The following is a 19,802-nucleotide window of genomic DNA, read 5'->3' as shown; positions in this document are numbered from 1 at the left end:
CTATCCGTGGTGCTAAAGTTGAGGGTAAGAATCCACCCATTTTTTTCGCCATATAGCATTGTGATATATAACAACTTATTGTTGGTAGCTTAGCTGATTGGAGAATATAGAGTTTATTGATAACATTAAGGTAATTTATATTTTAGTTTTTTATTGGTTCACTATATAGTACTGTGAATAGCTCAGATGTGTAGGCCTTGACTTCAACATAGTGATTTCTGTGACCAGTCACTAGCTAATCACTCAGTTATTTCAATGCTAAATTGGCCTAGTTATTTCAATGCTAAATTCTGTTTGATTTGTACTAAGTGCCTCGGTGAATGTGTATGCTCTGACTTTAACATAGCTATTTCTGTGACCAGTCACAAGCTAATCACTCAGCTATTTCAATGCTAAATTCTATGCTAATTCCTTTGTCAAGGGTGCCTCTTCGGATGTGTATGCTTTAACTTAGCTATTTCAATGCAAAATTTTATGCTAATTCCTTTGACAAGGCGCTTTGTTTCCTCTCACACAGCTTAAAGGTCGTGATCTGAACATGGCTCTTTCACTCCTGCGCTGTCCTACCAGACAGTCTCGTCCCTTCACCTGATGAAGGCCGCTTGTGTTGTGGCCGAAACGTCGTGAGAATATTATTGTATTATTTTATTTTATCAATTTATTATTTTATTCTCATTCTACATGACTTTACCGAAAGAACCAAAGAAGATGAATCATTGCAGTCACGACAGCTTTAAATCGAAATTTAATCCAATTTTGTTAATATGCCTGTCAATAATTTAGAATTAATACTTGTCTGGTTTTGTGCATACTTCTAACATTTGATCTGTAAGGGTCAAACATTGAACAAGTGATGTTAGGACAAAGTGTGTGTGTGTGTATTTGAAAGTAACCTGTACAGAGAACTCAGGTGAGACCCGTTGTTCTTGTGATACAGGTCAAACGGTGTTTTTGTGTTCCATGAAGCATCTGGAGCAACTCATTGTCTTTGAAATAGGGAGCACGCTCGGATCATTCATCAGTTACAAGGCATACCACTTGAAAGTTACACGTATAGGAGGAGGTACATTCTATACAACACGAATTGTAGTTTTGTCTTACGTGTTGACGTAGATTTTGTCTAACAAGGACTAGAAATGCTCCTTGCTGATTCACGTCTGGATGTTCGTAACCATCGGTTGAAGCAAACCCCACTGCTGTTGTTGAGTCGCTGTGCACCAATAAGGGTCCAACACATTGATGGCCTTCAGGCCAGGAAAGTCACAACATTTGCACACGAAGGACGCATTCACGCAAGTACCCCATGCTCCGTTTTGAAGTTTTAAAATGAAACATCTTTGAATTGTGTTGTGTTTTGAGTTAGATGATTTTATTTCTTCATTAAAAGCTTATATCAATTTACATCTGGAAGACTTCATTGAAAAGGACATTTCGTGTGAATTTTCTCTCGTCATTAAGTAGATGGTTCGGTTCAATGCGGACACAAACAGTGTACACACACACAATGTACACACACAGTGTACACACACACACAGTGTACACACACAGTGTACAATGTACACACACAGTGTACACACACACAGTGTACACACACACAGTGCACACACACAGTGTATACACACAGTGTACACACACAGTGTACACACATACACACAGTGTACACACACAGTGTACACACACACAGTGTACACACACCACATACACAGTGTATACACACAGTGTACACACAATGTACACACACATTGTATACACAGTGTACACACACAGTGTACACACACAGTGTATACACACACACAGTGTACACACACACAGTGTACACACACACAGTGTATACACAATAATGTCCACGTTGTTGTTGCTGAGCTCACACACCCAAGGGAGGGAGCAATGGAAAATGAATCTAAATCAACTTAAACTCCAACTCTGTGACGTCACCACTCTGCATTACCTCATCGGCGTGAAACGCCAGGGTGAGGTGTACCTCGCTAGTGACGTCATGTCACCAAGGTATTCACCCCTCCCCCGTCCACCACGCTCTTGAGCGTGACGTCTCCTCCGCATGGGTCACTGCCGATATCGTTCCAGTGGCAATCCTTATTTGGGCACAGTTACGCCCAGTGACTGGTGGCTCATTAACATAATGTGTCCGTTAAAGCCGTCGCGAGTTTATTGCGACGGGTTCAGCGCCCACGCCCCCATCCCTCGACGTAGGTCGGGTCTCATTAACATAATTTATTCAGTTAGAGAGCCGCTCGTGGGAGAGAAGTGACGTCATACTACTTCCTGCTGTCGCGAGGTAACAGGAAGCTGCCGCGTGCGCGCTTGCACTGAAATCCGAGGTGAGAAATTCTCATCGTTGTGGTGGTGGTGGTCGTTGTGGTGGTGGTGGTTGTTGTTGTTTACCAAGGTAGAGCCTCGCTCTCTCTCGTAGGGATGTCAGTTGAGTAGCAGCGAGCATGGGAATCGATGTCCAGGTTGGAACTTTACAACGCGGGGCCTAGCCACGCGGGGCCTTGCCTCCTGCCCTCGCCTGATTGCATTCACTTTAATTATCTCGCTTAAGTTTAATTTGTCTTCACCCGGCTCGCCACTTTGTAACTTTATTTTATTGTAAATATTCACGCAGTTTTTATTTTCTTTTGTTAGCAGGCCAAGCCCGCTTGAGCTGCTATACCGCTCTTGTTATCAGAAGCGACCTGCCCACAACACAAGGTGAGGCTTTGTCAACGTGTGTGAATGTTTTGACTTAAAACTTTGGTGACTGCAGGAATTAATATTCTTGGTTCTTTCGGTAAAGTCACGTAGATATGAAATAAAATTAAAATAACAGCTAATAAAATGAAAAAATAATTGTAAATAAGGCAAAAAAACTCACGTTTTGATCGCAACACAAGTGGTCTTTATTTAATGTAATTGTATTATCTGTTATTGTTATTTTCTATCTACGTAACTTTACTGAAAGAAACAAGAATACGTGTGTCAATGTCTATCGGTCAAAGACGCTAAACGGAGTGACGCGCAAACTCCAAATATACAGCAGGCGTCAGGGTCGGGATCGAACCCACGACTTCCTGTATACCAGGTGAGGTAGTTAACATCTCATCACGGAGAGAGACACGCAAACTTCAGTTAGCCTCGGCTATGTTCGTTGATCCTCAATTAATTACTTGGTGGAGTGAGAAAGCATTCATGCCGAGCAGATGAAGGTGGCCAGGCGTGATTCTAGACACGCCACCGCCTGTTTATCCAGTGACAGTGTACAGTTTGTGTTTGCAGTAACGTCTATTAACTCTGTTGAACACGGAGGTTATAGCGTAACAATAGTTTATTTTTGTTTTCCTCTGGAACTCTTTGTAAGAATGGAAACAGGAGGTGAACACAGCACACACATGCAGCTGAAGTCGGAACTGTTCATCCCAGCATTCACGGACATCTGAGCCTGGATTCACACCTCTAAGTTGCGATTGAACGTTAATTTATGCATTTCTGCCTAACACATAGTATTGTTTTCAACACCCTTTGCTATGTCAGCTGAATTTAGCTCTCATAAATATTCCTTTTGTAGCCAGACAGCTGAAATTGTGTGCTCGGAGTTCTTGGTGAACATTCATTTTGAAGATACGAGGGCTTCCAGGCATGTTTATAACCATTTGCGCTCTCATTGTGTGCCATAACAGCCCGTGTGATGAATTTGGGAAACGTTTTTACTACATCATGAATATATGAATAAGTATAGACTTGTAAGTCACGTGTTACTGTGTATATATGCATTCCTCTGTGCCTCGATACTGACGTGTAGATGGTGTGGATATTATTTTTTTCTGTCTGCAGCTGACGCTGGTCTGATGGAGCAAAGGCAGTCAGCGCAGCTCGGTATGACAAGTCAACAATGCGACCAGCGTGCATACAGCACGGATCGGACTGGAAATTTGACACGGCACCAGAGAACTCACACAGGAGAGAAACCCTTCAGGTGCACTATGTGCGGGAAGGCATTTGCACAGTCATCTGTTCTTAAAGAACACCAGAGAACACACACAGGAGAGAAACCCTTCAAGTGCACTGTGTGTGGGAAGGCATTTTCACAGTCCCCACATCTTCAAGTACACCAGAGAACACACACAGGAGAGAAACCCTTTAAGTGCACTGTGCCTGGGAAGGTGTTTGCATGGCTATCAGTTCTTCAGACCCTCCAGAGAACTCACACAGGAGAGAAACCCTTCAAGTGCACTGTGTGTGGGAAGGCGGTTGCACATTCATCAAATCTGCAAAGACACCAGAGAACACACACGGGAGAGAAACCGTTCAAGTGCACTGTGTGTGGGAAGGCATTTTCACAGTCATCTGTTCTTAAAGAACACCAGAGAACACACACAGGAGAGAAACCCTTCAAGTGCACTGTGTGTGGGAAGGCATTTTCACTGTCATCTGTTTTTAAAAAACACCAGAGAACACACACTGGAGAGAAACCCTTCAGGTGCATTTTGTGCGGGATGTTTGCACAGTCATCAAATCTTCAAGTACACGAGAGAGCACACACGGGAGAGAAACCCTTCAGGTGCACTCTGTGCGGGAAGGCGTTTGCACATTCATCAAGTCTTAAAGTACACCAAAGAACACACAGGAGAGAAACCCTTCAGGTGCACTCTGTGCAGGAAAGCGTTTTCACAGTCACCACATCTTAAAGTACACCAGAGAACACACACGGGAGAGAAACCCTTCAAGTGCAGTGTGTGTGGGATGATGTTTGCACAGTCATCACGTCTTCAAGTACACCAAAGAACACACACGGGAGAGAAACCCTTCAGGTGCACTCTGTGCGGGAAGGCGTTTGCACATTCATAAAATCTTCAAGTACACCAGAGAACACGGAAGCATCTGAAGATCTGCAAGTAGTGGAGTCTGAAATCAGCTTGTGAAAGTCAAAGTGCCACAATAAGCCCATCCCTCATGAAACAAGAACCGGACGAAAATCCCAGCTTGGACACTTTTAAAGGTATCGAGGTGAAATATGAAGAAGTGATGGTGAAGAGCGAAGAAGTGAAAGTGAAATGTGAAGATGAAGATTCAACTCCAAAATGGGACCTTCACATCAATGGAGACAACGTGAAGCAGGAGGAGAATTCTGACTGTGAGGCAGAGCGAGGCAACTCCCAGCGGTTTGTGGAAGTGGAGGTGTGGGTGGACTTCTTCCGAGACAATACAAAGTCAAGTGGAGACCCGGTAGATGTGTAAGCTTGAGACAATGTCGCTACAATAGATGCACCTTTGTCACAGGCCTTTAATGACAAGAATGTGAAGTTGAACACTCAGTTCTTAGGTTCAACCTGCAGAGTAAGGGCGAGCGGCCAGTCTTTGTGGACCTGTGGGTTGGGGAGATCTCTAGCCAGGAGCGAGAGCCAAGAAGCCCCCAAGCATTCACTATGTTATTATAATTGTATTCATATGGTGCTTGCTTAATCGCCTCGGCAACTCGGAGTTTTGTATCTCGTCTGAAACACTCGAAGAGCATCCCCAAGTAGCAGCTGCCCCTGTGTGGCACAGGGTGGTGGCCCTGCACCGGCCTTCATTTATTTTGGTTTTTTTTCCGCCTGAGGACGACCGCTTGTGTTACGATCGAAACTTCGTGATCTATTATTATTTTGTCTACCTACGTGACTTTACTGAAAGAACCAAAGAGTATGTGAACAAGAGGCTGTCAGTAGGGGGCGATGATTGATGTTTCATCTCAGTTATGTAATTTGTCGCTAATGTTTAGAATTCGCCAGCATGCAATGGCCTACTCGTTTTGAATGACACAATAGTATGTTTTACATCCACTGTTAAGCAGATGGTGTATTTTTTAAATAGCTTCTTGTTAATACGATGTAACCTGATGCAGGATATTTCACTGCAGTAATTCAATTTTGTTAATATGCCTGTCAATAATTAAGAATGAATACTTGTCTGATTGTGCGTGTACATGTAACATTTTGTCTATGAGGGTCAAACATTGATTAAGTGTTCAAATCTAGATTGATTAAGTGATGTTAGGACAAAGTGTGTGTGTGTGTTTGGAAGTAACCTGTACAGATAACTCAGGTGAGATCCGTTGTTCTTGTGATACAGGTCAAAGGGTACTTTTGTGTTTCACGAAGCGTCGGCCTCTGCAGCAACTCATTGTCTTTGAAATAGGGAGCACGCTTGGATCATTCATCAGTTACAAGGCATACCACTTAAAGTTACATGTAGCGGAGGAGGTACATTCTCTACAACACGAATTGTAGTTTTGTCTTACGTGTTGACGTAGAGTTTGTCTAACTAGGACTAGAAATGCACCTTGCTGATTCACGTCTGGATGTTCGTAACCATCGGTTGAAGCAAACCCCACTGCTGTTGTTGAGACGCTGGGCACCAATAAGGGTCCAACACATTGACGGCCTTCAGGCCAGGAAAGTCACAACATTTGCACACGAAGGACGCATTCACGCAAGTACCCCATGCTCCATTTTGAAGTTTTAAAATGAAACATCTTTGACTTGTGTTGTGTTTTGAATTAGATGATTTTATTTCTTCATTAAAAGCTTGTATCAATTTACATCTGGAAGACTTAATTCAAAAGGACATTGCGTGTGAATTTTCTATCGTCATTAAGTAGATGGCCTTGCCGGGGTTTCGGTTCAATGTGGACACAGTGTACACACACTGTACACACAGTTTACACACACACAGTGTACACACACACAGTGTATACACAGTGTACACACACACAATGTACACACACAGTGTACACACACACTGTACACAGTGTACACACTGTACACAGTTTATACACACAGTGTACACACACAGGGTACACACACAGTGTATATACACAGTGTACACACACACAGTGTACACACACAGGGTACACACACAGTGTACACACACACAGTGTATACACACAGTGTACACACAGTGTATACACAATAATGTCCACGTTGTTGTTGCTGAGCTCACACACCCAAGGGAGGGAGCAATGAAAAATGAATCTAAATCAACTTAAACTCCAACTCTGTGACGTCACCACTCTGCATTACCTCATCGGCGTGAAACGCCAGGGGGAGGTGTCCCTCGCTAGTGACGTCATGTCACCAAGGTATTCACCCCACCCCGTCTACCGCGCCCTTGAGCGTGACGTCACCTCTGCCTGGGTCACTTCCGTTATCTGTTCAAGTACAATCCTTATTTGGGCAAAGCTACGCCCGGTGACTGGCGGCTCATTAACATAATATATTCGTGAAGGCCGTCGCGAGTTTATTGCGACGGGTTTCAGCACCCACGCCCCATCCCTCCACGTATGGGCTGGGCTCATTAACATAATTTATTTAAATTAAAACCCGCTCGGTGCAGGAGGAAAGTGTCTTGTACCACGCGAGTGACGTCACCAATCCTGCTGCCGCGTGACGTCACGAGGTAACAGAAATCTGCCGCTCTGCGCGTGAACTGAAATCCGAGGTGAGAAATTCTCATTGCGATTGTGGTTGTTGTGGTGGTGGTTGTGGTGGTTGTTGTTTACCAAGGTAGAGCCTCTCTCTCTCAGGGATGTCAGTTGAGTAGCAGCGAGTATGGGAATCGATGTCCAGGTTGGAACTTTACAACGCGGGGCCTAGCCACGCGGGCCTTGCCTCCTGCCCTCGCCTGATTGCGTTCACTTTAATTATCTCGCTTAAGTTTAATTTGTCTTCACCCGGCTCGCCACTTTGTAACTTTGTTTTATTGTAAATATTCACGCAGTTTTTATCTTCTTTTGTTAGCAGGCCAAGCCCGCTTGAGCTGCTATACCGCTCTTGTTATCAGAAGCGACCTGCCCACAACAACACAAGGTGAGGCTTTGTCAATGTGTGTGAATGTTTTGACTTAAAACTTTGGTGACTGCAGGAATTGATATTCTTGGTTCTTTCGGTAAAGTCACGTAGATAGAAAATGAAATAAAAATAACAATAAAAAATAGTAAATGAAGCAAAAAAAAACCCACGTTTTGATTGCAACACAAGTGGTCTTTATTTAATGTAATTGTATTATCTGTTATTGTTATTTTCTGTCTACATAACTTTACAGAAAGAACCAAGAATACGTGTGTCAATGTTTATCGGTCAAAGACGCGCAAACTCCAGATATACAGCAGGCGGCAGTGTTGGGATCGAACCCACGACTTCCTGTATACCAGGTGAGGCAGTTAACATCTCACCAGTTAGCCTCGGCTATGTTAATTGATCCTCGATTAATTACTTGGTGTAGTGAGGAAGCATTAATGCTGAGCAAATGAAGGTGGCCAGGCATGATTCTAGACACGCCACCTCCAGTGTGTGACAGTGTAAAGTTTGTATTTGCAGTAAAGTCTATCAACTCTATTGAACACGGAGATTATATCAAAACAATAGTTAATTTTTGTTTTCCTCTGGAACTCTTACTAAGAATGGAAACAGGAGGTGAACACAGCACACACATGCAGCTGAAGTCGGAACTGTTCATCCCAGCATTTAAGGACATCTGAGCCTGGATTGACACCTCTAAGTTGCGATTGAACATTAATTTATGAATTTCTGCATAACACAAATAGTATTGTTTTCAACACCTTTTGCTATGTCAGCTGAATTTAGCTCTCATAAATATTCCTTTTGTAGCCAGACAGCCGAAATTGTGTGCTCGGAGTTTTGGGTTAACATTCATCTTGAAGATACGAGGGCTTCCAGGCATGTGTATAACCATTTGCCCTCTCATTGTGTGCCATAACAGCCCTGTGATGAATTTGGGACACTTTTTTTACTACATCCTGAATATATGAATAAGTATAGACGTGTAAGTCACATGTGACTATATATGCATTCCTCTGTGCATCGATACTGACGTGTAGATGGTGTGGATATTATTTTTTTCTGTCTGCAGCTGACGCTGGTCTGATGGAGCAAAGGCAGTCGGCACAGCTCGGTACGACAAGTCAACAATGCGACCAGCGTGCATACAGCACGGATCGGACTGGAAATTTGACACGGCACCAGAGAACTCGCACAGGAGAGAAACCCTTCAAGTGCAGTGTGTGTGGGAAGGCTTTTGCATGGCCATCTGCTCTTAAAATACACCAGAGAACACACACGGGAGAGAAACCTTTCAAGTGCAGTGTGTGTGTGAAGGCATTTTCACAGTCATCTGCTCTTGTAGATCACCAGAGAACACACACGGGAGAGAAACCCTTCAAGTGCAGTGTGTGTGGGAAGGCATTTGCGCAGTCATCTGCTCTTGTAGCACACCAGAGAACACACACGGGAGAGACACCCTTCAAGTGTACTCTGTGTGGGAAGGCGTTTACACTTTCATCTACTCTTGTAATACACCAGAGAACACACACGGGAGAGAAACCCTTCAGGTGCACTCCGTGCGGGAAGGCGTTTGCACAGCCATCACATCTTATAGAACACCGGAAAACACAGAAGCATCAGAAGATCCACAAGGAGTGGAGTCTGAAATCAGCTTGTGAAAGTCAAAGTGCCACAACAAGCCCATCCCTCTTGAAACAAGAACCGGAAGAAAATCCCAGCTTGGACACTTTTAAAGGTATCGAGGTGAAATGTGAAGAGGTGATGGTGAAGAGGGAAGAAGTGATGGTGAAGAGGGAAGAAGTGATGGTGAAGAGGGAAGAGGTGATGGTGAAGAGTGAAGAAGTGAAGGTGAAATGTGAAGATGAAGATGAAACTCCAAAATGGGACCTTCACATCGATGGAGGCAACGTGAAGCAGGAGGAGAATTCTGACTGTGAGGCAGAGCGAGGCAACTCCCAGCAGTTTGTGGAAGTGGAGGTGTGGGTGGACTTCCTAGACAATACAAAGTCAAGTGGAGACCCGGTAGATGTGTAAGCCAGAGACAATGTCACTACAATAGATGCACCTTTGTCACAGGCCTTTAATGACAAGAATGTGAAGTTGAACACTCAGCTCCTAGGTTCATCCTGCAGAGTAAGAGCGGCCAGTCTTTGTGGACCTGTGGGTTGGGTCAATCTCTCACCAGGAGCAAGAGACAATAAGCCCCCAAGCATTCACTATTTTATCATAATAATTGCATTTACACGGTGCTTGCTTAACCGCCTCAGCAACTCGGAGTTTTGTACCTCGTCTGAAGCACTCGAAGAGCATCCCCAAGTAGCAGCTGCCCCTGTGTGGCACAAGGTGGTGGCCCTGCACCGGCCTGCATGTGGACAAGAGCCTGTCAGTAGGGGGCGATGATTGATGCGTCATCTCAGTTGTGTAGTTTGTAGGTAATCTTGATTCAAAACTTTCGTGACTGCAGGAATCCACACTCTTGAGTTCTTTCAGTGAAGTCACCACGTGGGTAGAAACAACAGATCACGGCGTTTAGATCACAACACAAGCAATCGTCATCAGGTGGGACAACCACAGCAAGAGAAACTGCTGAAGTAGTAGGCGCCTACTCCAGCAGTTTCTTCTTATTGCTGCTGTGCTTGTCCCACCTGATGACGATTGCTTGTGTTGCCATCGAAGTGCCGTGATCTATTATTTGTAGCTAATGTTTAGAATTTGCGACATTTTGACCCAGACGCCAGCATGCAACGGCCTACTCATTTTGAATGACGCAACAATAGTACGTTGTACATACACTGTTAAGCAGGCGGTGCGTATTTTAAAAATAGCTTCTTGTTAATACGATGTAACCTGATGCAGTATATTTCACTGCAGTAATTTTTGTTAATATGCCTGTCAATAATTCCGAATGAATACTTGTCTGTGCGTATTTTAAATGTTATTCTTTTATAAGGTGATGTTGATATCGAAAACTGCCACATAACCGGCATGCCATAAATAGGAAATTAACTCTGCTTATTCGAATCAATGTATTCATATATGTTGATAAACTGTTTTAAAGCAGATTGTGTCTCTAACGGCGACTACAGGGACCACGTGATTGTTTAAAAATGTATTTGATTATAACTATAATTGCCTACAATTCGTCATGTGTAGCTTATTTAGACTAATTTATTCACTACCCAAACTGTATTGACTTGAAAACATAGAGCTGATATTTGTAAGCAATGTCTTTTTTTATTTTACGTTTGGAAAAAAATATTTGCACAAATGTAACTTGTTCAGATACAAGGTGAATTCACAAGGCTTTGTAAAAAATCCAATATTTTAGAATTTTGCCTTAACGGAGAATATTTTTTTTTAATGTTGGTAAAAATAAAGATTCAGAAATATATATTGTGCCGTGTCTACAATTTTATTGTAAAGTGGAATTGGTAAAAAAAAATGATGGTTCAATGAGCCACTCTGTCTACGGGAAAGCTACCCATATGGATGCTTAGCTGAAACCGGATTCCCACCACCATCCATCCCAGAAGAATTCCCTCATCAAGACTCTAAACCATAGAGCCCAATACATATCCGACTAGGAACACATAGCCAGTGAACTCAAGCACGTACACCAAGCTCTTAAGGCTAATGGTCACTCCGACTACAATCCGCAAAGCTATCACTCCAACCATGAAGGACCCTCTTGAGGAGCCTTTCAAAACCATCACTTTGCCCTACATTGCGGGGATCACAAAAAAGATCTCCAAAATCTTGAATAAACACAAGATCTAGGTCCGATTCAACACATTACATAAACTCCGTGATCTGGTTCCGTCTGTAAAAGATGTGATTCCGGACATACAGTACCCTGGTGTCTACAAACTAAGTTGCCTCTGTGGTAGTAGTTACATTGGAGAAACCAAACGCCATGTCTCGGACCGCATTCGTGAACACAAAGCAGACCTGAAACACGGTAGGACCAACACCTCGGCCATGGCAGATCATTGTTATAATTCAGTAGGCTCACATGACATTGACTTCTCCAAGACAGAGGTTGTTTGTAAGCCATCTGGCTACCATGAGAGATTCATTCATGAGGCTATCCACATATACAGAGACAATTTCAACTGGGAAGATGGATTCTGGTTTAGCAATCATTGGAAAGATTTGATAAACCATTTCGGGTCTTAATTGATTGTTCACGCTTATGGTGGCTTTCAGACAGCATCCATTATTTTCGTCTCCCCCCTCCTCTATTCCGAACTTAGATGGACTCGTCCATCTGAACAAACTGTCAAATCGCTCTCCGTGGTGCTAACGTTAAAAAAACCCGCCAATTTTTTCAAAATTTCTTGCTGTGGTTTTCACACCTGATGACGATTACTCGTGTTGCAGTCGAAACGTCGTGAGAATTTTATTGTTTTATATTTTTATTATTTTATTGTTTCCCTTCTACGTGGTGGTGACTTTACCGAAAGAACCAAGAACATTAATTCCTCGCAGTCACGAAAGCTTTAAATCAAAATTTATTATTACTTCGTTAACACCTTTCACTTTCGCACGCCGCTAATTTTTTGCGACAAGAGGTTTCATTACTATAGGTGACACGTGCAGTGGGTCCAAGACGAGGCGAGACGGTTCGCTAGAGGCAACACGTTTATTCAACAAGGGAACCACAGCACAGAGGGGTGACGACTCCTCACAGCCGATAACCTCAGGAGGCCATCCCTCCACACTACGGTGCCCTTACTCTGGTTCGAGCGCTAACCCTACACTGGTTATGTCTGAACTCGACCCTAGCCAGGGTCACTGGGCTCTTCGCTTCAGGGTCTTCAGGGTCTTCAAGGTAGCGCTCAGAGTCTTCTTCAGAGCTTCAGGTGGACGGGGACCACCAAACCGTTCAGGGGTCCGGCTTTTATCCCTGTTCCAGGGTCTCTCCGCCCCTGGCCAAGCCTTCTGGAACTCTCTAGGGGGCCCTGGAACATCCCCCAGCCCCGTCCGCCCCCCCCCCCCCCCCACGGTCTTGGGGTCTGGGGGCCCTGTTAGTCCCACCTGGTCTGTATACCACCCCGTTGACGCATGTCCGCTATTACAGGTCAGCTCCCGTGGTAATACGCATACAGCCCAACAATGGCACTACATCATCCCCCCCCCCCTTGTAGCATCCAGGCGTCTGCTACGTTTACAGGAAGCCCTAGACGCATGCACGAATATGCTCAAGGTGCCATGTCATACGTTCGAGCGTAGGGATGTCCCCGACTTATTTATTACCTTTACATGTAATCCAACTTGGCCTCAGATAAAACAAAAAAAGCAATAACTTTCATTCGGCCAGACACCCAGCCGTCGATACGACTTCACAGCCAGGGTGTTCAGACGAAAGCAAGTCAAATTCATCGAGAGCATTCACTGAGAGTCGTGTTTTTTGGAGAAACAAGATGCTGGATGTACTCAACTGAGTGGCAGAAACGAGGACTTACACATCATAGGGGTTTCCCCATTTTTTCTGGCAACAAAACTGAAACCTTTTGGCGTCCTCTGCTCGAGCACCAATTGGGTCGAGGCTCTCAAGAAAGCCGTCCCTTGGTGTGGACCAATCGGTTTCAAGGACAATGCCACATATTATCATAGTGCGTGTGTTTTGTTTGCATTTTGACTGCAGGTATTGTGGTTAATGCAGTAACATGAATCCTTGTAAAAAGGTTTCAGTTTTGTTGCCAGAAAAAAGGGGAAAAACCCCTATTATTATATTTTGGTCCCGCCAAAGGTGGTCTAATGATGTAGATGACTTCCCCACGCTCATATTTTAATCTGGCTGAAAGAATAAAATCATCCAATCCAAATCCAGAGGAAGACCCAAAATCTGTTTGCAGTAGTGACCGCAAATATGATTCATGGACCATGCGGAAACCTTAATGTCAATGCAGCAGCATGTATGAAGGACATAGAGAGCAGCAAGAAATATCCGAGACAATTTATTAAAGACACACAAACTGGAGATGATGGATATCCTTGCTATAGAAGGTGAGCTCCAGCAGACGGTGGATACACAGCAAGACTGAAGATTAGAGGCAACACGGAAATCGAAATGGACAACAGGTGGGTTGTTCCGTATTCTCCGCTTCTTTCTAAAATGTTTCAGGCGTAGATGTGTTGACCACGCTCCACCTCCTCCAGTCAGTGTGTGTATCATGGTGTGTGTGTCAGTGTGTGTGTCAGTGTGTGTAGGGGAGCGATAGTGTAGCGGTTAGCGCGCTGCACTATGAACCTGGCGACCCGGGTTCGATTCCCGCTCACGGCCAACACCAGTGACGATTATCTGAACCGGTCCCGGGCCTCCCCTAGGTCGACTCAGCCTCAAATGAGTACCTGGTGCGGTGTGTAAACATTGCCACTGGGGAGACAAAGGCGGTCGGGCGTGGTGCTGGCCACCCACCCCCTCGTGTACCGTTCTGGCCTTCATAGGTGCTCGCTAACAGCACTTGCCCCTACAGTCTGTTACAGGCTATATGGGGGATCTTTGTCTTTGTCTTTGTCAGTGTGTGTAGGTGCTCGCTAACAGCACTTGCCCCTACAGTCTGTTAAGGCTATACGGGGGATCTTTGTTTTTTGCTTTGTCAGTGTGTGTGTGTATCAGTGTGTGTCTGAGTGTGTGTGTGTTAGTGTGTGTCAGTGTGTGTCAGTGTGTCAGTGTGTGTCTGAGTGACTGATTGTCTGAGTGAGTGACTGAGTGACTGTCTGAGTGAGTGACTGAGTGTCTGAGCACGTGTCTGAGTGACTGAGTGTCTGAGTGAGTGACTGAGTGACTGAGTGAGTGACTGAGTGTCTGAGTACGTGTCTGAGTGACTGAGTGTCTGAGTGAGTGACTGAGTGAGTGACTGTCTGAGTGTCTGAGTAAGTGTCTGAGTGAGTGACTGAGTGAGTGACTGAGTGTCTGAGTGAGTGACTGAGTGAGTGTCTGAGTGAGTGACTGAGTGAGTGACTGAGTGAGTGACTGATTGTCTGAGTGAGTGACTGAGTGACTGTCTGAGTGAGTGACTGAGTGTCAGAGTACGTGTCTGAGTGACTGAGTGTCTGAGTGAGTGTCTGAGTGACTGAGTGAGTGACTGTCTGAGTAAGTGTCTGAGTGAGTGACTGAGTGAGTGACTGAGTGTCTGAGTGAGTGTCTGAGTGAGTGACTAAGTGAGTGACTGAGTGTCTGAGTGAGTGACTGAGTGAGTGACTGAGTGTCTGAGTGAGTGACTGAGTGAATGACTGTCTGAGTGAGTGTCTAAGTAAGTGTCTGAGTGAGTGACTGAGTGAGTGACTGAGTAAGTGTATGAGTGAGTGACTGAGTGAGTGACTGAGTGTTCGAGTGAGTGAGTGAGTGACTGAGTGAGTGTCTAAGTGAGTGACTGAGTGAGCGAGTGAGTGTCTGAGTGAGTGACTGAGTGAGTGACTGAGTGAGTGACTGAGTGAGTGACTGAGTGTCTGAGTGAGTGTCTGAGTGAGTGACTGAGTGAGTGACTGAGTGAGTGTCTGAGTGAGTGACTGAGTGAGTGAATGACTGAGTGAGCCACTCCCAACACCCTCACCCGCTGCCCGGTAGTCTCCTCACCCTCCTCCTCTCCACCCTACACCTCACCACCCAGCCCCTCCTCACCACCCTACACCTCATCACCCAGCCCCTCCTCATCACCCTACACCTCACCACTCAGCCCCTCCTCACCACCCTACATCTCACCACCCAGCCCCTCCTCACCACCCTATACCTTACCACCCAGCCCCTCCTCACCACCCTACACCTCATCTCCTCCTCCTCACCCTGCATCTCCCCTCCAGCTGGGGTTTCTCAGCCATGATGTCGTCTATCTGCTTGAGAATCCGGCACTCCTCCACCCTCTTGAGACTCGCCACCCTCTCCTCCTTCTCCTCCTCCTTCTCCTCCACCTCGTCGCCCGACTTGTAGTCGCCATCATCGACTGCACTGCGTGATCTCCATAGTCCCCTCCTCTTCTTTTTCTTCTTCCTCCTCCTCCTCCTCCTCCTCGTCTTCCTCTCCTCCTCCTCCTCCTCGTTCTCCTCCTCCTCGTTGTCCGCCACCTCCCCATCGTCTCGTGCTCTGTCGACGCTCGGCTGCAGGCGGCTGGCGCGAGACTTCAGCAGCAGCCTGCGGACGCCCCCCGTAGACTCCACCACCTCCTCCTCCTCGCCCCTCCGCTCCTTCACCTCGTCACCCTCCACCACCACCTCGTCCTCCGGCGATGAAGACGACGACGACAACGACGATGCGTCCGAGAACGACCAACAGCTGGAGGACGATGACGACGCTCTCTGCTGCCGGTATTGTTGCTGAATTTGTCTCCGTCGCTGCCGCTGCTTCTCCAGGGAGCGACCCCGGCGCCTCTCGGTGGGCGGCGGCGGCTCAGCCAGCGGCCGCGGCATCAGCGAGCAGAAGTGGAACGTCGCCCCACGCGGGGTCGACCGCCGCTTGCCCGCGACCGCCGCCGCCGGCAGCGGCGGAGGAGGAGGAGGAGGAGGAGGAGGAGGAGGAGGAGGAGGAGGAGGAGGAGGAGGAGGAGGAGGAGGAGGAGGAGGAGGAGGGGGAGGAGCGCGGCAGGTAGAGGAGCCCGGGCAGGGATCGGGATTCGGTCCCACCGGGCAATCCGCCGCCGCCTCCCGCCGCTTGCTTAGCGGAGACCGCCCGGCCAAAACCTCCTCCTCCTCTTCCTCCGCCGCCTTCATCGCCGCCTCGGCCTCCTCTTCCCCTCCTCCTCCTCCTCTCGCTCCGCCTCCTCCTCCTCCGCCCCTCCTGCTGCTCCCCCTCCTGCCCATGCCCTGCCACCAAAAGTCGAAGTGTCTCTTCCGCGCCGCACGCGGTCCAACCGCGGCCTCCCTGCGTCTCTCCGCCTCCTCCTCCTCCGCCTCCTCCTTGCCCGCCGCCTCGTCAGCACCGAGCGCCGGCCCCGACTCTCCGCCGCCGTCTCCGCGCTCCGGGGCGACCCTCGGGCTGATTCCCGGCGTCGGCCGGGCGCCGCTGCTGCCGCCGCCGCGGGAGCTCTCCTGGGGGGGCGCCGCCGCCGCCGAAGTCTCCCGGCGGCGGCGCCCCCCCTCGAGAGCCCGGAACGTCACGGGGCGACGAAGACGACGGCCGCGGCGGGGAGGCCCCGGCGCGGGCCACGGCCCCCCGGCGTCGTCGCCGAGCGGGCGAGCGACCTTGGAGGGCGCCGCGTGGGACTCGGCTCCTCCTCCTCCGGCGTCGTCCGTGGAGCGCTTGGGCACCCGGATGGGCCGGGAGGAGCGAGCCCTCATGGAGGGGGCGGCTGTAGCCATGGCCGGGGTCGGGGCCGGGGCCCGGGCTGGGGGAGGCCGTCTGGGAGGCCGCTGGTGAGGGGGGAGGGCCGGAGGAGAGGGAGGAGACGCGGGATCAGATTCCAGCATTCAGCGCGCAAACATCCCGGTAGCGGTGGTGTTATTAGTGGTAGCGGTGGTGGTCAGTGATTGTAGTGATGTTGGTAATGGTGGTGGTGATGGTAGTGATGGTAGTGTATGGTAGTAGTGGTGGTGGTGCTGGTAATGGTGGAAGTGGCGGTAGAAGTGGTGGTGGTGATGGTGCTAGTAGTGGTGGTAGTAGTGGTGGTGTAATGGTGGTGGTAGCGTTGCTGGTAGTAGTGGTGGTAATGGTGGTGGTAGTGATGGTAGTGTATGGTAGTAGTGGTGGTAATGGTGGAAGTGGTGGAAGTGGTGGTGGTGATGGTGCTAGTGGTGGTGGTAGTAGTGGTGGTGTAATGGTGGTGGTAGTGACACCCGAGATTGTATACAGGTTAAGGGGGGGGGGAGAGACAAGAAGGGCCGTGGGGCGGGGGCTAAGTTAAGCCGCCTTCTGTTATGCTGCAGGGGGTTGGGGGGGGACGGAGAGATGGCCGTGTGCAGGTTGAAGAGCGTTACACACGTGAACCAGAGGCAGTAGTTAAGCTGACAAACTGGTTGCCTTGCTGAGTATTCTGCTGTAAACTATACGGCTGCTAAAGTTTAACTTGGGTTTACTTTATTTTTTTTACCTCCGCGACTTTACCGAAAAAAATCCAAAGAGTATGAATCCTTGCACATCACGAAAGCTTCAAATCTAGCGCCTCACATCGTGTTAGTTTGGCACCGATGTTCGTGCTGATTGTTTTAAACTAGATCAATAAAACAACATTGATTACAGCCCCAGCTCAGGTTTTTTTTCCCATCAATGAAACACCCCCTGAAGTTAGAGCACCTTCCAGGATATAAACCAACACTGCCGCACGTCTGTCCAAGAGCTGTGTAAAAAAACAATTGAGTTGAAAAAAATGTCAAGCCGACAGGGAAAGGGGCTCCTGGCAACTGTGACCGCCAGCCAGGTCGATGTATTGGTAATGAGAATGTGCAATTTGTTTTATCCTTGGAAACACGGACTATGAATAAAACGAGATATTCTTAACTCTTTCGGTAAAGTCACGTTGAAGGGAAACAATAAAATATATATAAAACAATAAAAATTCTCACGACGTTTCGACCATAACACAAACGGTCGTCATCAGGTCGAAACGTCGTGAGAATTTTTATTGTTTTATATATATTTTATTATTTTATTGTTTCCCTTCAACGTGACTTTACCGAAAGAGCTAAGAATATAAATTACCGCAGTCACAAAACCTTTAAATCAAAAATTTAAAACGAGATACTCGCAGAGTTTACGCTTCTGAATGTGCACTTGTTCAAGCGATTCACTCGGTCTAAGAGGCAGACGCACGGTAAATTATTGGGCGGCACTTTGTAAGCTCCTAAGGGAGACAAAGCGAGCTTGAACACGACGCGCTCGAGTGAAGTCTTTGAGCGACGCATAGTTCATAATTTCATTTATTTGGTATAGCCCTGTGAGCCATTCGGCTCTTGAATCGGGTGCAACCGCAACAAACAAAAAACATGAACAAGAAAACATCTTAAAGTGATTACGTGACTGTGCAAACAGAAAATACAGGAACAAAAATATCAAAATATTCCTGAAATAGCACCGTACACCAACGCTGTGTGCAAAAATCCCAGTGGGATGCAAGTCAAATAACAACAACAACCACAAGACAACTAAGATTAAAGCCACCAGTCTAACTCCGTACTACAATAAACAAAACATGGCCAAAACAAACAAAAAATTCGAAATCACCAAAATAAAAGCCATAAATGCAATGTAACAGTGATCATAGGGAGTGTGACCGATTTTTAACAATAAACTACATAAATAAATTATAACACCAAAATCTAGAGCCATAATTTAGGCCACTGAATAGCAGTGGCAGCTAGGGTTGTACAACTCCTCTAGAGCACATTGACACGCGTGCATTGCAAATAATTCAAGTTTAAAACACGCAGCAAAGATTCGTTACAAAAGCCTAGCGGCAGCCTTCACGCATCCTTTGGAAGCTTGCCAACCCACAACATAACCTAGAGACCATCTTCCAGGTCTCTATGGAGGCCATCGCATGACAGCGGCATCTGTAGCCGGCCAAAGTGCCGCCTCGGCCGGCTGGGCAATCTAGCCGAGACCGGTGACACTCCCGGAATAGGCCTCAACACGGCACTCACCAGCGCAACGCTGCGTAGGTGTCTGGGCGGGGGGGTCTTGAGCTATATCCTCCTTTGTGGTGAGGTTACAAACAAAACAATGTCCTCGTGTGGTCGTGGTGGAGGAGGAGATTCGACGTTCCGTGCCTCGAATCACGGGCAGGCGACTCGGCAGGGCTGTTATCACGTGAGGCCTTAGCAGGGCGCTTTTATAAACCGTAGTGCGGATAGGCGAACACGCAGTGCGAGCGAGGCTCAGATTCTGTAGAATTGATAAACACTGCCCATAGACTAAGCACTGCCCATAGACTCAACACTGCCCATAGACTCAGCACTGCCCATAGACTCAACACTGTCCATAGACTCAACACTGCCCATAGACTCAACACTGCACCATAGACTCAACACTGC

At 47.1% G+C, this 19,802-nt stretch overlaps 2 protein-coding genes across 2 annotated transcripts; one reads left to right on the top strand and one right to left on the bottom strand.

The window, feature by feature from the left end:
- The first annotated feature begins 2,655 nt into the window (after positions 1-2,655).
- LOC142908992 (uncharacterized) lies at positions 2,656-6,448 on the top strand. Its single transcript, XM_076059675.1, has 2 exons — positions 2,656-2,712; positions 3,832-6,448. The coding sequence occupies exon 2, from the start codon at positions 3,846-3,848 to the stop codon at positions 4,683-4,685; it is 840 nt and encodes a 279-aa protein (XP_075915790.1). The 5' UTR covers positions 2,656-2,712; positions 3,832-3,845; the 3' UTR covers positions 4,686-6,448.
- Positions 6,449-15,607: 9,159 nt separating this feature from the next.
- LOC142908991 (uncharacterized) lies at positions 15,608-19,596 on the bottom strand. The gene is made up of 2 exons (XM_076059674.1): positions 19,413-19,596; positions 15,608-17,186 (listed from the first exon to the last, which is right to left on the bottom strand). The coding sequence occupies exon 2, from the start codon at positions 17,133-17,135 to the stop codon at positions 15,609-15,611; it is 1,527 nt and encodes a 508-aa protein (XP_075915789.1). The 5' UTR covers positions 17,136-17,186; positions 19,413-19,596; the 3' UTR covers position 15,608.
- Between the last annotated feature and the right edge of the window lie 206 nt (positions 19,597-19,802).

This window comes from Petromyzon marinus, unplaced genomic scaffold, assembly GCF_048934315.1.
Source record: "Petromyzon marinus isolate PM22_M1 ecotype Great Lakes invasive population unplaced genomic scaffold, UKy_Petmar_22M1.pri1.0 PM_G_Scaffold_11, whole genome shotgun sequence".
NCBI classification, from domain to species: Eukaryota; Metazoa; Chordata; class Hyperoartia; order Petromyzontiformes; family Petromyzontidae; genus Petromyzon; species Petromyzon marinus.
The sequence above is the reverse complement of the archived record's forward strand: the minus strand, read 5'-3'. Positions and strand labels throughout refer to the sequence as shown.

Excerpts from the sequence above, each read along its gene's own strand:
- LOC142908992 (XM_076059675.1), top strand. The coding sequence starts at position 3,846 with ATGGAGCAAAGGCAGTCAGCGCAGCTCGGTATGACAAGTCAACAATGC.
- LOC142908991 (XM_076059674.1), bottom strand. The coding sequence starts at position 17,135 with ATGGCTACAGCCGCCCCCTCCATGAGGGCTCGCTCCTCCCGGCCCATC.